At 46.4% G+C, this 16349-nt stretch overlaps 1 protein-coding gene across 1 annotated transcript in view; it reads left to right on the forward strand.

The window, feature by feature from the left end:
- Nucleotides 1-10386, forward strand: part of ZFYVE26 (zinc finger FYVE-type containing 26) — a 64993-nt gene extending 54607 nt beyond the window's left edge. Inside the window, exons 36-42 of the mRNA XM_043919379.1 lie at nucleotides 1378-1575; nucleotides 2458-2657; nucleotides 3396-3537; nucleotides 3835-3894; nucleotides 5047-5229; nucleotides 5977-6021; nucleotides 8311-10386. Of these exons, the coding sequence (XP_043775314.1) occupies nucleotides 1378-1575; nucleotides 2458-2657; nucleotides 3396-3537; nucleotides 3835-3894; nucleotides 5047-5229; nucleotides 5977-6021; nucleotides 8311-8514 (1032 nt within the window). The 3' untranslated portion in view covers nucleotides 8515-10386. The remainder of the gene's footprint in view (nucleotides 1-1377; nucleotides 1576-2457; nucleotides 2658-3395; nucleotides 3538-3834; nucleotides 3895-5046; nucleotides 5230-5976; nucleotides 6022-8310) is intronic.
- The last annotated feature ends 5963 nt before the right edge of the window (nucleotides 10387-16349 follow it).

Genomic DNA, 16349 nt, shown 5'->3' on the forward strand with positions numbered 1-16349 from the left:
TGTATGATTATAGACAGATGTCTGGACAGGTGACATCTGAGTGAAGGCCTAAAGAAGGTGGGGAATGAACCATGCAGATTGTGGAGGAAGCACAGTCCAGGTGGAGGGAGTCACAAGGGCAAAGGCTAGGGTGGCTTAAGCTGAGTGAGCTGGGGAAGGGATGGGAGCAGGTAAGGTCAGAAACCTAATAGGGCCCAGATCATATAGGGCCTTGCAGACATTATAAGGACTTGGGCTTTGTGCTGCGTGAGAAGGAAAACCTTTGGAAGATTTTGAGCAGAGAAATAACGTGATCTAACTTATGTTTTAACCAGATCACTTGGGTCAATTGACATTAGTCAAAAAAGAGGCAGGAGGTAAACGAGGTAGACCAGGGAGGAGGCCATTGCGATCATTCAGGCAAGTGGTGCCCATGGCCTGGACCACAGTGGTACATGGAGGTGGTGAGAAGTGGTCAGTTACATATAGATTCTGTGTATATTTGAGGTGGAGCCAGTAGAATTTGGTAATGACTTCTATATTGCAAGGTAAGAAGAAGATGGTGAAGGCTTTTGACCTGAACAAATAGAAGAATAAAATTGCCATCTGAGAAAGGGAAGACTGCAGAAAGAGCAGATTGAGGAGAAACAGTCAGGAGTGCAGTTTTATATCAGTATGTATTGTTCTCTAGATACCCAAGAGGACTTTTTGGGTTGGCAATTGAATATAATTTAGAGATACAGTTATGGAGTTCAGGAAGAATAAGCAGGCTAGAAATAGAGATTTAGACATAATCAGCAAATAGCTAGATTTAAAGCCCTGAGACTTATGAAATCAAAAGAGTGAGTTAAAAAAAAGAGAAGAGGATCCTCCTAAGCCCTGGGGAGCTTAGGAGGAATCAACAAAAGAGATAGAGAAGGACTAGCCAGAGAAATAGAATGAAAACCTGGCAGGGGTGGTATCCTGGGAGACAAATAAAGACAGTTTTTCAAGGAGCAAGCCACCAGCTATCAGCAGCTGTTGACAGGATAGGTGGAAAATAAGAACTTAAGAATTTTAGATTTAACAAAAGTAGAAGTCTTCAGTGACCTAAGGGGCAGTTGCAGTGGAGTTGTAGGTATAAAAGCTGGATGAGAGTTTAAGAGACAATCACAGGAGAGGAATTAGAGACAGGGAGTGTAGATAACTCCATCAAGGAGCTCTTCTGTACAGAGAAGGGGAGAAGCAGTCACTGGAGTGGGATTCTCAAAGGGGTCCATCTGTGATGCACAAAAAGGTTAAGTAGCACGACTGTAGGAGAATGCCGAGGGATGTGAGTGGAAGGAAACTCAGAATGGGTCCCGAGCAGTGCCAGAACCAGGCTGCAGACTTCTGACTTGTTGCTTTGCCCTGCTCCAGGAGAGTCCCCCAGAAGTCTTCATAGAAGGCATTTTCCAGCCAAGCTATAAAAGTGGGAAGCTACACGATTTAGAAAACCTCCTAGAATCTATTGACTCATCCTTGGAAAGCTGGGGAAAGTACTTGATTGCCGCCTGCCAGCATTTACAGAAGAAGAACTACTACCACATCCTGTATGAGCTGCAGCAGTTTATGAAGGTAACAACAGCCCCATCCTGCCTGCCGCCTCTGTCCCCGCAGCCTTGCCGTGAGGTGGGTCTGCACAGGATGAGGGGACAAGACTGTCCCTTGGCCCCTAGCCTTGCTCCTTGACTCAGCAACAACAAATCCATGTTGCTCTGAGGCATTCTTATATAATATCAGGATTTCCATTCTCATCCCAAAGAGGCAAACTTTAATTTTGTCAGAATTCAGGAAATATAAAGATTAAAAAGAAGAGGGATATGGTAGTTTCTAGATAAACATGGGGCGTGAATACAGAATTATTTCATAAGGAAGGGTGGAGAAGTATTTTTAGAGAATATAAATGAAAGCAGAAGGATCAGGTTTCTTCTAGTCTGTGAGACTTTGAATGATTCAGTGCCAGAGTGAAAGTGATGGCAAGTCAAATGGAGTATCCCAAATCTGCTTTTTAAAGATCTCTTTTGTGGAAGAATAATGTCCCACCCAAGAGTCCTGCCAGCTGTTTCCCCCATGGCTCAGTGGGTAAAGAATCCTCCTGCAATGCAGGAGACACGGGAGACGCAGGTTCGATCCCCGGAGTGGGAAGATCCCCTGGAGGAGGGAATGGCAACAAACTCCAGTACTCTTGCCTGGAGAATCCCATGGATGGAGGAGCCTGGAAGGCTACAGTCCATGGGGTCTCAAAGAGTTGGACACAAGTGAGCCCAAGCACAGCCCACAAGGCTGCAGAAACAACTGACAAGAACCCAGCCAGTCAGTTCACTTGCAGATCTCTTGGGCCTCTGAGGGGAGGGGTGCTGGCAACCAGACATCCCGGGTGGAATTCAGATCAGAATTCTCCCCACATCCCCACCCTGCAAATCTCCTTTGACCAGAACATTCATTTTCCTCTTCCAGGACCACGTGCGGGCCGCCATGACCTGTATCCGGTTCTTCACTCACAAAGCAAAGACGTACACGGAGCTGGGAGAGAAGCTCTCCTGGCTGCTGAAAGCCAAGGACCACCTGAAGATCTACCTCCAAGAAACCTCCCGGCGTAGCGGAAGGAAGAAAACCACCTTCTTCCGAAAGAAGATGACGGCGTCCGATGTGTCAAGGTAGCTCGGGGTTCAGGGAACAGTTGGGGTGGTGCAGAAGGGCTGGAACCCAGGGGACTGTTTGGTGACGAAGCCGCTCTCGCCCATCTCTGAACTCATGAGAAACAAACATATACACCTGATAGGAGTCCTTCATGGATGGTTGTGTCTGGTGTTAAGTCTCAAAAGTCTCCAGAGGAGCTTGGAGAAAAGGCGACTAGGGGAGCGGCGGAGATTAGGCTCACTCGTGACAATCAGGCTAAACCCCTACCCTGTGCAAGAGACAAAAGAGGTCCTGGGCGAGCCTTCATCCCCATCTTACGTCGCAGTACTCCTTCCTTGTGGTGCGTCAGGCACGCCGGCTCCTCAGCACCCCGAGTCCTCCCCTCCTCTCAGCTCTATGCTGAGGACACCACATCTGAAGTGAATGCTCACTGCCACCGTTTTTTCCTTCCCAGCCCCAGTCGCTAGATGCCTTGATGTGCTTGTTCCTTACCCACCTCTCCTCTGGCCTCGAGGGCAGCGTTCACATCTGTCTCAACCTCTGTTGTTGTTAGCAGCCTACCATGCTCTGTAAACACTCGTCACCCATTTTTGTCCTGTCGTAACGTCTCAGAGGGCATTTTGGATCCCTTCCCTCCACATCCCTTTCTCTTGCCCTTTCCACTGCCATCCTGTTATGACTTCTCAGCCCCCCCTGGTCCTCGTTACCCCCGAGTTCCCTCCTGAGGCTAGACTGTGCGTCGCCTGTCCCCCCAGACACATGAACACCCTTCAGCTGCAGATGGAAGTGACCAGGTTCTTGCATCGCTGCGAAAGTGCCGGGACCTCCCAAGTCACTGCCTCGCCTCTGCCAACCCTGTTTGGAAATAACAACATGAAAATGGATGTTGCCTGCAAGGTATGCCTGATGACTCAGACCCCTGGCAGGCCATTCTCTTTCAGAATGCTCATCACAGTTGGCATCGTCTGATTATTTCAGTCGTTTGTTTGATGGTTGCCTCCCCAATGGAATGTGAGCCCCAGAAGGCTGTGGCTCGAGTCCATTTTGACGACTCTCGTATCCCATGTGCCTGTGCTCAGTAGAGTCTTCACGGATATTTGTTGGAATAAATGAATGAACGAGGGCCTTGTTCTTGACTGAGGGGCTGCTCCAGTCATTATCGCTTCTGTAAGCATGTTTCCCTCTCCTTTTCAGGTCATGCTAGGAGGGAAAAATGTAGAAGATGGTTTTGGAATTGCATTCCGGGTTCTGCAGGTATGACCGGATTACTCAGGATTATACGAGCAGGGATCAGCACATGAGCACAGTTCTGTGAGAGATTATTCCTCAGAAAATTTTTATCCCGAGAAAAGCAGATTTATACTACATCAAGGATGAAAGCAACGAGGTGGCTGTTACAAAACTGGGTCAAGTTCGAGACCAAAGGCCACTTTGACAAAAGCCAAGCGACTGGTGACAAGTTCATCAAAACTGTCAAATAAATACCTGAAACCGGGTCTAGGACAGTTCACCACAGCTGTCCTCCTTGCAGGGGAGCATACCTGGAGGAGATGATGGGGGGAAGAGTGGTCCTATTCAATGGGAGGGGCTCCCTGGCAGCAAGAGCCGCCCCTCCATCCTTCAGCTGCCCACGAGCCGGCCCGAAGTGTACATTTCTTGTTGCTGTAATAAGAGGACCCAGGTACAGCTGTGGCACTGGATAGAGGATGGAGCAGGGCGCTGAGACCATGAGAAGCCAGGCCACCCCTACTGCACCGTGACACAGAGGCACCCAGGGGCCCCTCACTCTCCAGGCAGGCAGGGTCTTAATTAACACTGTGCACATCTCAAGGACCAAAGACAGCAAGCAATCCAATCTGACAGATCTCTTTTCTTCCCACCCATTTTCTGTGTTGGACAAAGCTCTCCATAGGCAGGTGGAGTGACAGCTCCTTTCAGACCCAAAGGCAACGGAGTGTTTATCCGGTAGTTTCTAGATCATCAGTCTTTTGGCGAATTGGTCTGCTCCTAACACCACAGCCTCTCTTCACAGAGCACCTGGTGTCCTGGGAAGCCAGTATCAGCCCCCGACATCCATTTTCCAAGAGAAGGTTAACTCGTTAGAGGGAGAATGAACTGGTCTGGGGCATTTGATTAGAATATCTTCAGGCAGTGACGTGGCAGCAAGTGAAATGTACCAGCATAGATCTCAAAGTCCCAGTTTTCATGCTTGCTTCCCAAATGTCTGCCGAACTCCAAAAGAGGAACTTTCTGCTGGTTGTCTGCTTACATATGTTTCCTCTTGGGACTGCAGTCAATCTGGCGTGTCTGCCCCAAGCCCGTTTGGAGCTCTGTAAATGTCACCTTCCTTCCACCGGCTGTGGAGTCCCTGCCTCCCTACCCTTGTCATTCTGTGTTCTCTTCTAGGACTTCCAGCTGGATGCTGCTGCTACCTACTGCAAGGCCGCCCGGCAGCTGGTGGAGAGGGAGAAGTACAGTGAAATCCGACAGCTGCTCAAGTGCGTCAGCGAGTCGGGCATGGCGGCCCAAAGCGATGGGGACACCGTCCTCCTCAACTGCGTGGAAGCGTTCAGGAGGATTCCCCCCCAGGTACACCCCCCCAGACCTCGGCTCCTCCATCTGTTTCAGTGTCTTCACATCCCCCTCTATTTTTCTCTTCCCCATCATGTACCCAAAACTCGACAAGATCCCTCTGTCTTTCTGACCCCTCTATAATAATGGCCTTACTCTAATCAACCCTTCCCTGGAAAGAAAATCCACAGTATGTATCCAGAAGCCGCCCCTCAGCATCCTGTTGCCTGATGTTATTGACACCTGGAAGTGTCTGCGGACCGGTGGAGTTGAGTTTCTCCCAGGGATTGTAGACGAGGTCAATATGGGTCTACAGGTGACATGTCATCTGCAAAACTGTTCCCCGATGGCTTCTCTGTAGGATGAACAAAGACACATCATTCATGAAAGCCAAGGAAAAGCTTTTTGTCTCATGTTGATTGTCAGATTCCCAAGCTTAGTCTTATCATTAGATTTCCTCTGTTGCTCTGATAGCAGGAGTTGAGGTGTTTGTTTGTTTATTTTGGCCACCCCACGAGGCTTTTGGGATCTCATTTCCCCAACCAGGGACTGAACCCGGGCCCTCGGCAGTGAAAGCACTGACTCCTAACCACTGGACCACCAGGGGTTTCCCAGGAGTTGAGTTTATAAGGAAGGGTCAGGCAGGCATCCCCACTCAGAGTCAGAAGGGCTGGGCTGAGACGGAGTTGAGCCCCAGCTCCCATGCCAGGGGCCCCCTCTGTTACCCCCTCCGCCTCACGGCTGCTGTGTCTCTGTCCCGCACAGGAGCTGGAGGGCCTGATCCAGGCGATACACAGTGATGACAACAAGGTGAGCAGAGTTGTCTCTGCACCCATTGATTGCGCGGGAACAGCCCTTTGGACCTGCCTTGGCACCTTCACCCCTCGCTTGCTACAACAGTTCCATTCAACCCCTGTCTCGCCCTCTTTATTATCAGAGGTGGGGCCGGGACCCAGACAAGGGTGTAGAAGGGAGGTAACTTGTAGAGAACATGAGACCCTGACATGAGCCTTGGCCCTCTCTCTTCTGTACCCCCAAGACACACAGGCCTTTCTACTCTCCCCATTTTCCACGGAGGTTTTCTCTCCCATCCCTAGGAAATCCTCACTTGCAGATTGTCTCACTGAATAAGGTTCTCAGAGTAAACAGGCATCTCTTTATCCTAAAGGAGCGAGGGTACCCTCTCTGGTAGGGAAAAAACCCAGCCAACCCTTTGACCAGCAATGCCTGTTAGTGCCTCAGTCTCCAGAATGGGCCTTTCCCCTGAGGCCCGTACCTGCTTCCCATTGCATAGGAAATGAGTGAACCTCGGTGAGGGTGCCAGGCAGAATAAAAGTATTCCCAGCTGCTCCAGTTTGTGACTCCACCACAGGCTCGATCCACCTGCCATTCAGGGGGAGGCCTGCAGGCCAGGAGAGGTATGAGAAAACCCAGCCAGCCCGCCCTGGCCACTAGCAGTGGAATCATCTGAGTCCCTCGTGAAGAAAACTCGTGTTAGCAAACAACTTCTTACACTACCATGTTGCTGCTCCCCATGACAGTATTGCTATTTCCTGAACTGAATTCCCAGGGCATGTTTCATTTGAGGGTTTAGGGAGGATCTGTTCTTAACATTTCTTCATCTAATTCTGCGAGATCCTGATGCGATCTTATGAAAAGGATGGAATTCTGACATCCCGAAATGTGAAAAATTCTTCTTCTAGAATCAGAATGAGAACGCGACAGGCCTGAGACCCAGGTTTCTTGATTCTCAGACTGTGTGTGGTTCTTTTCTAAGCCTTCGGGGAACCTCCTGCTCAGTAGGACAGAGGCTTTGTCCCTGGAAAAGACGGACCCTGGCTACCGTCATTGTTACTACTTCAGGTTTTTTCTTCTGCCAGTTGCTGTTCTAACACACTTAAGTGATCTAAGGCCACAAGATCTTGCCGTAGAACAGCTTCATTCAGTTTTTATTCCAGACTTTCTGGAAAAATGCCCTTCTCTAGGTAGGGAGTTTTGCCTGTCAACTTGGTGATATTCCGTTCAGTGTACACTGGTGCCAAGGGAGCTGAAGGTCTGGGAGAGAGCAAACATCCCAGAACAGCAGATGGATTAACAAGACCAGAGCTCAGAACGTGCCAGACATCTTGCAGCTGTAGATTATCTGTAACTGAGCTTAGAAAAGGAAGACTTTAGTGACTAAAATAAGAAAAGAAGGTAGAGCTTTGAAACACGAAGAGAGGAGTCCTCTCCAACCACCAGGAGGACTGTCATGGCAAAAGGCACCTACTGGCCTGGAGTTCTGAGGCAGTTCACCAGGACCTTGCCATTCGCTCGCCTGGAGCCCTGGCTAACCAGAGAGGTGCTGGTGGGTTCAGGGCGGGGAAGGAAGGGGCTCTCATCTCCCTCACGCTAGGAACTCATGAGATGGAGTGTGTCCAGAATGCAGGAAACTAGACTGCCTCTGATGCAAACAGCAAGTAAGGTCAACCTGGGGCCACCCCTTAATTAGACTTTTTCTAATTGTGTATCTGCATTTCTTTCCCCAAGATTTTTAATTCAGCAGGTCAAAGAAAATAGAGAAAGGGGCCCTGTGTGCCCATTGTAGGGGGCAGGTATGATAACTGACTCATTCATTCACTTCATGAATATTCATGGAGTACCCACATGCCAGGCCCTGTGCTTGGCTCCAGGAATGGTTAGAAAAAGCAGACACTCTTCTTTACCTCCTAGTCAAGGAGACAGATGTCAATCAAATAATCACTCAAATAACCGCAAAAACCACAGTTTGTCAGCAGTGAGGCCCAGAGAAAGCTGGAAAGCCCAGGAGAGTGAGGAGTCTTGGAGGGAGTAGATAGAGGCCAGGCTCTGCCTGCCTGCCTTCTGCTTTTTAAAATTCTTGGCTTATTTATAATAACTTTTCCACTGTACAGTAATACAGTGTAATAGCTTAGTGTCCAGAATATTTAAAGAGTGACCATAACGTAATAAAAGGCAAGAACCCAGTTATAGTTATTGGTGGGTGAGCAGTGCTGTCTTGTCTCTCTTCACGCGGCCCTGCTCCTTGGTGACTTGTCAGTGATGGTTTCCTTCCGGCTGTCTCTCACACCCAATTGCCAGGTTCAGGCCTACCTGACGTGCTGCAAGCTGCGTTCCGCCTACCTGATCGCCGTGAAGCAAGAACATTCTCGGGCCGCGGTCCTAGTCGAGCGGGTGCAGCAGGCCGCCAAGAGCAGCGGGGACGCAGTGGTGCAAGACATCTGCTCCCAGTGGCTTCTGACAAGCCGCAGCCGGGGTGCCCATGGTTCGGCCTCCAGGAAGTGACCCTGGGCTGCAGGGCCAGACAGCTGTGGGGCAGGAGTGATGGGCACACTTCCGGCTCTTTCCTCATGTGGGGCAGGACTTCCCTGGCTCCACCCCAGGTTGGAAAGAGCTGGAACTGGACCCGACCTGCTATTTTGAGCAAAGATAGGAAATCTTTCACGCAAGTGCCATGTTTCTGTAAAATTGTGGAGTCTGTGTGTGTTTGTCTGGAGATGGCCAGTTCTTTCTACCTCAGAGTGAGTGTGTGTGTGTATGCACGCTCTTCACGCTCATGTTTACGCTCAAGCATTTCTGAACAAAGCTCTCGCCCACTGCAAAGAGGCACTTTACTTTTGACTTCTGCCTGTCTGAAAACCTTCCTGCGTTTTTGGTTCTTAACCCGGGTTCATCCTGTTTGTACACAGTCCCCTTGGTGTGGAGATGTTCCAGAAGCTTCTCGTGACTACAAGGGTTTTTGACAGAATGATGGAGCTGCATCAGAAGGCTTGCCTCTTTTCCCCTCCTTCCCGTCCCCAGATGCAGAGATGGCTTTGGGGCAGGTGCTTCCAGTGGTGTGAAACCATTCTAAGCCTCTCTCCTCTCATAAGCACAAGAGTTACTGTGAGTCTTTGGAAGGTAGTCTGAACAGAAGGATCCTCAGGTGCTGGCATCTGAAAGCTGTGGATGCCTGGATACCTGATGGGGTCTGGAACCCCAGACACAGGCAGGAGGGGCGCCATCGTGTTCATCCACAGGGAGAGAAAGGGGAACCTCTCCAAACAGCATTGCAGGAGAGTTGTCTACAAGCGCAGAACTGGCTTTTGTCAATATTCCTGCTGCCAAGTAAGAGAACATGGCTTCCTCTTGGAGAGTCTGGGAGATAAACAGTAGCTAAGGTCCTGGGACCAAATGACTAGACTTTGCCTGTTTGAGTTACAGTCCTATTTATGCCCCTTAAATTGGTTAGAAAATCGCTTCCTCTTTCCACCTGCTTCTCTTCAGGACAGAAGGGTGGACATGCAGAGACCCAGAGTCATTGAGAAGGCAGTGCATTTCTTTGTCTTAACAATGGGAGTCAAAGGTTCACTGTAAAGTTGGGCCTGAGGACAAGAGTTAAACAAGGAGATGATGACATAAGGTCATGTCCAGTTGGTGAGCAACCAAATGAAGTGCTCCTTTATTTAATTAGTGTGGGCCTGTCTTCCCACTGGAGACGTGGCAAGCTTCTGGAAAAGGTCTGCCCTAGTCCGTGATGTGAATTTGCAAACGAGGGGTGTGAAAAGAGCTCCACAGTTGCAAGCCTCCCACCAGCCAGAGCTCAGCCCGTCCACCTCACAGGGGCTGCTGAGAGGAACGGGAGCTAGAAGCCCAAGTCAGTATCTCTGGTGCTTAGAAACCCTGCGGATCTCCCTCTGAACCAGGTTTTTTAAATAGTGAACTAAACAACTCTAAGAGCATCTGTAGAAGTTTTGGTCCTCTGAGGGAGGGAAGAGATGGCAAAGAAAATACTAGACTCCTTTATGGGGATGTTGGACAAGTGGCTTTTTTGTCTTTGAGTCATAGAATGCATCTGTCTCCCAGGAAACGTTCTTCCCTGGCATCTGCTTGCCCTTCCAATTCTGCCCTTTTTGCACTGAACTTGAGCACTTTATACTAAATGGATTGCAAATCTTACAGCCATTAATTTGAGATGTTAAGACCAGATTTTCCTGACATTTTCCTCTAACTAATTGAACTGGAAAATAGGCAACCATTGACTAGACTGACATAAGATGAGGCTAAGGGCCTTTGGGCATCCGGCTGTGGTCTCCAGCAAAACAATTAACTAACAGGCAGGTCGACGGGTTGAATGTTTGACTGTAAGCAAGTCAATAAAATGTCTGTCCTACAGGTTCTTGGCTTCATGGCTCCTTTGTGCTGTCTTGCTCTTACCCTTCCCTTCTTGCCTTGGGTTCTGTGTGGAGAAAAAAGGTGGGTGGGAAAGATGAAATGACCTTCAACTCTTGAACTTCTCAAAATGATTCCTGTTATAACTCAGACCTCTTAGGTTAAGATTTATCTCAAGTTTCCTAGGTGGCTCAGATGGTAAAGAATCTGCCTGCAATGCAGGAGACCCAGGTTCAATCCCTGGGCTGGAAAGATCCCCTGGAGGAGGGCATGGCAACCCACTCCAGTATTCTTGCCTGAAGAATCCCAGGGACAGAGGAGCCTGGCGGGCTACAGTCCATGGAGTTGCAAGGAGTCAACACAACTGAAGCAACTAGGCACACAAAAAAAACTATTTGTGTACTCTCTACCACCAGGGATTTTTTTTTTTTTTTTTTTTTTTTGCTTCATTCAGAGTGGTGGGTGGAGGTAGGTCATACATTCATCAGGTAGAGAAGGCAAATGAAAAGTCCTTCCCACCCCTATCTCCTCAGCCCTCAGACCCATCCCCTCCCAGAGGCTACCTGTGTGACCAGTTTGTCGTGTATAGTTTCAGAACTCTTTAATGCATATAGAAGCAATAATGACTGAAGTAGTCTGTGGTGAAGATATGCCATAATTATTTAACCAGTCTCTATTGATGGATAGTTTAGGTTGTTGCCATCTTTACCACAACAGATTATGCTGCAGTGAATTATCTTGTCTGGAATACCCTGGGTCAAAGACTTCCTGGCAGTCCAGTGGTCTTAACCTTCCAATGCAGGAGGTATGGGTTCTATCCCTGGTTGGGGAACTAGGATCCTGTATGCTGCATGGCATAGTCAAAAAATTAAAAACCTCTGAACTAGAATACCCTGGGTCAGAGAATATGAACATTTGGTGAGTGTTGTCAGTTACCTTACATAGAGGTCATCGTAATTACCTGTCCCACCAGCAGTGAAGACAAGGGCCTGCTTTCCCACACCCTTACCTCAACACTTAGCAAACTTTGTAGATCTCTGCCAGTCTGAGAATGAAAAATGGAACTCTGAAATTTTTTTTCAAGCTGGCTTTTTTTCTTTAATTCTATGTATCTTTTTAATATCAACCAAACTGTGACTCTTTGAAACCAGGGGTCAGATCTTTGGGGAAAGTAGAACTCACACTGGGCTTGTTGTTTTCTGGCCGCCCTCTTACAGCACCTGTGTGCAGAATGACACTTGAGTCACAGACGGGAGCTTTGCTACCATTATCTTCTTTCCCCAGGAACATGATCTCATCCAATATCTCATTTAAGAAAATTAGCAAAAACTTCAAACACACAACAAACAAAAAGTAATGATGAAAGTCGACCTGAAAATCCCCTGTTTGGGATCTGGCACAAAGATGCTTCAAACAAAGGAAATTGGAACACCCAAAGTAAATCTAAGATAGAGGATCCAGACTATGTTTAGAAATCTGAGACACTCCAAATTTACTGGATATCTTTGGCTGGAGCTTTAAGTGAAGTAGATCAAATGTTCTCAGATTCTTCATACTCAAGCAACCAAATAGCAACAGTCACCATAACCCTGAGGGAAATGGCCTGTCTTGGTCATCCTCTCTTCTATAGTAATGATGTTAACTGACCCATCCTTGAAGCCTCCAATTCTTCTACAACAGATTTACTCAACATCTGGTTGCTGAATGGCTTCTTCAGTGGGGTTCTTTCACACTCCTTATTTCTTCATGTTGTTATTTCTGCTTGGCACTCTTCTTTCACCACCTCCACTACCCCACCTTCCAATCTGCTGTTATCCAAAACCTTCCTTCAAGCTCATTTCTTTTACTTTTTTTTTTGCCTCACCATTCAGCATGTGCGATCTTAGTTCACTGACCCGGGATCAAACGTGTATCCCTGGCAGTGGAAGTGCAGACTCCTAATTGCTGGACCAGCAGGGAATTCCCTTCAAACCCACTTCAAGTGCCTTTTCTGCAAATTATTTGCTGCTCTGGCTATACCTCCTCTTCATCCAACTGAAGGACTAAAATCCTTCAATGTCTCATCCATTCTCTCTTGACACTCATATATTCTCCCGAATAATCCCATAGCTTCAGCAATCATCTTCATTGAACAAGTTAGAAACCAAATTTGTCTTCCTTAACTTTTTTCCACAAAAGATCCAGCTTTTGTTTCTTTTCTGAAACTCACCCAGATGGCTGAATTGCCCCTAAAAATATTAGCATATTCAAAATGGAACACATCCTATTCTACTCACAAACCTTCCTCCTTCAATGAATATTAGTATCAATTAATTAGTGTTAGTATTACTATTGTGAATGCTGCCTGGGTTAGAAACCTCAGGAGTTCTCTGTATTGACTCTTTCTTTTCCCTCATCATTCAACAAATATTCAAGTACCTACAATGCATCAAGCATATATCCTGTTGAAAGCCAAAACCTCCTATCCTGCTTTCCCAGTTGAAGAACCTGGCCCTTCATCACCTTACTTCAGGTCCTTGTCACTTCCTCCTCTGACTGTTGAAGAAGCCTATTTCCTTCATCTCAAACACCTATCCAAAAGTTGCACCTCCAGCCAACTCCATATTAACAGACAAAATAGTTCTGGAAAAAATAACTTTTCTATGATCTTCAAGTATGGGAAGTCTTTCTAAGCAGATATAAATTCCAGAATCCCTGAAACATTTAATTGTTGTTCAGTTGCTCAGTTGTGTCCAACTCTTTGTGACCCCATGGACTGCAGCACACCAGGCTTCCCTGTCCTTCACCATCTCCCAGAGCTTGCTCAAACTCATGTCCATTGAGTCGGTGATGCCATCCGACTGTCTCATCCTCTATCATCCCCTTCTCCTGCCTTCAGTTTTTCCCAGCATCAGGGTCTTTCCCAATGAGTCGGCTCTTCACATCAGGTAGCCCAAATATTGAAGCTTCAGCTTCAGCATTAGTCCTTCCAATGAATATTCAGGGTTGATTTCTTTTAGGATGGACTGGTTTGATCTGTCCAAGAGACTCTCAAGAGTCTTCTCCAGCACCACAGTTCAAAGACATCAATTCTTTGGTACTCAGCCTTTTTTATTGTCCAGCTCTCACATCCGTACATGACTACTAGAAAAACCATTACTTTGACTATATGGACGTTTGTCAGCAAAGTAATATCTCTGCTTTTTAATATGCTGTCTAGGTTTGTCACAGCTTTTCTTCCAAGGAGCAAGCATCTTTTAATTTCATGGCTGCAGTCACTGTCTGTAGTTATTTTGGAGCCCAGAAAATAAAATCTGTCACTATTTCCATTGTTTCCCCATCTATTTGCCATGATGTTATTTAGCTGTTATTGTGATTAAAATGTCCCTAACAAAAAGATTTATAATTTTAACCATTTTGTTTATCTGGAATTTTTTATTTTGTATTGGAATATAGTTGATTTAAAATGTTGTGATAGTTTCAGGTGAATAGCTTAAGGGACTCCACCATATATATACAAGCATCCATTCTCTCCCAAACCCCCTCCCATCCAGGCTGCCACATATCATTGAGCAGAGTTCCATGTGCTATACAGTAGGTCTTTGTTGGTTATCATTTTTAAATATAGCAGTGTGTACATGACCATCCCAAACTCCCTAACTATCCCTTCCCCCTGGCAACTGTAAGTTCCATTTTAACCATTTTTTAGTGTGCAGTTCAGTAGCATTAAATGCATTCACATTGTTTGCAATCATCACTACCATCCCTCTCCAGAACATTTCATCTTCCCAATCTGAGACCCTGTACCCATTCACCACTAACCCTCTATCCCTCCGCCACTGCCCCTAGTCCCTGGTAACCACCACTCTACTCTCCATCTCAATTAATTCTCCTTTGTTTGTCATATAAGTTGCAAACATGTTTTTCCAACTTTTGATAGTCCTTTTATTTTTGTTACAGGATCTTCCCAACCCAAGGATCGGAGTTGGGTCTCCCGCATGGCAGGTGGATTCTTTACCATCTGAGCCACCAGGGAAGCCCATATTTTAAAAACCCATAAGCAATACATTTGACATAAAAACTCTTTTCATTACGCTAAGTGAAATCTAAGCCAGATACAAAAGGACAGGTAATAAATAATACATGATTCCACTTACATAAGGTACCTACATCAATTCTATCAGTACTTCAGGGCCCTTTCTGAATAGCAGTTGTGCTGAGAAGTTTTTGTTTCCTGGTCCCCCACTTCCCACTCTCAGAGAAGGAAATGGCAACCCACTCCAGTCTTCTTGCCTGGAGAATCCAATGGACTGAGAGGCCTTGCAGGCTATAGTCCATGGGGTCGCAATGAGTCAGACACGACTGAGTGACTAGGCAACTTCCATCTCTGCCCTTCCCCCAGAGATGTGTGCTCTCACTCCTTTAACGCTCTGTGTCTCTTAAAGCCCCCCTAGTCTGCCTTCCTGACATTCAGGGTTTTTTTTTAATTTCTTTATTTCTAATTGAAAGATAAAGCTATACAATATTGGTTTCATTTCTGCCATACATCAACATGAATTAGTCATCGGTATAATATGTCCGCTCCCTTGGAACCTCCCTCCCGCCTGCCACCCTGCCCACCCCTCTACATTTCCTGAGCTGAGTCAATTTTCCCTTGTCATTTTGTTTCCTCACAGACCATAAGCTCCTGGAAGCCAGGGTCGTCTTTTACTCATCTTTGAGTTCGCTTACAAGTTACTTGTGCATTATTTACCAGTACATAAATATTATTTTAAATTAAACTGTATAGTATATAGCATGTCCTGAGCCAGAAATAGTTGAGAAAGTGGAACAGTTTAAAGTTATCTGTTCAAGAGTCTCTTTCCAGGCTGTAAGCTGGTCAGATAATGGTAAGGTCAAATGACTTATTTGTATCCCCAGGACTGAGCCTGGCACATGATCGGCTGTCAATAAGTTTTAGCTGAATTTTTTAATTGGATCGAACCAATGGGGATAGTTTATTTAAGGAACATACCAGTATAGAAGTCATTTCCTCAGAGAGAAAGAAACTTTGTAGAGAAAATGGGCAAGATTGAACATATTTAAAGAAAAGCTGAGAAGATACTTTTCATTTCTGTGTTGATATATTGAGAACATCTGAGTTGAGGAAAAAAAATCCAACATAGTAGTTACTTCAATTTAATGGAAATAGGAACTCAAAGAGTAGAAATTTGACTCCCACTGTCTTTTTAGAAGTAAATTGTTGAACTCTGTCTAAGTTACCTGTATCAGACAGCATCTACAAAGAATATATTTTTCAGAGCTACAAGTGGTCATAGAACACGTTGACTACATCCCTTATTTCATTTTTTCTTCACTTATTTATCCCACAAATATCAAGGTTATATTGTGAGCTGTATGCTAGAGTTTTCCGAGTCATAGCAGATGCCCAGTCACTTGTTATAAGTCTTATGTATTAATTATTGACAGGATGTCCAGGTATAAATGAGAGCTCATGGGAGGAGTCCTGAATACAGACTAGGGAGAAGTCAGTGGAGGCTTCCCAGCAAATGTGATGCTCAGCATACAAGTAGCAGGAGAAAGAGGTTCCTGGCAGGATGAACAATTTGTCCTGGAGTCCAGAAACAACAGAGCACCTCGCTAGAGAAATCAAAGAACTTTCCGGGTCAGCATGCTGTGACCCGGTGTGTGGGGTCTTATAAGCTTGTTAACGAGTTTGGGATATAACCCATTGAATAATACAAAAGCATCAGAATGTTCTAAGCAAGAGAATAACATGATGTGTCTTTAATTTTAAGGTCATTTTGGCTGCAGAATGGAGCACAGGTTAGTTGGGGCAGAGGGAGGAGGAGAAGCAGAGATTTTACCAAATTTGGATGGTAGTTGAGGCTTTCTGTAGCCCTCAGAATAAAGTCCAAATTCTCACCAGGGCTCATAAAGGCCCGCCCTTATTAGACCCTTTTCGTTGTTGTTTAATCGCTAAGTCATGT

This window comes from Cervus elaphus, chromosome 12, assembly GCF_910594005.1.
Source record: "Cervus elaphus chromosome 12, mCerEla1.1, whole genome shotgun sequence".
Taxonomy (NCBI): Eukaryota; Metazoa; Chordata; class Mammalia; order Artiodactyla; family Cervidae; genus Cervus; species Cervus elaphus.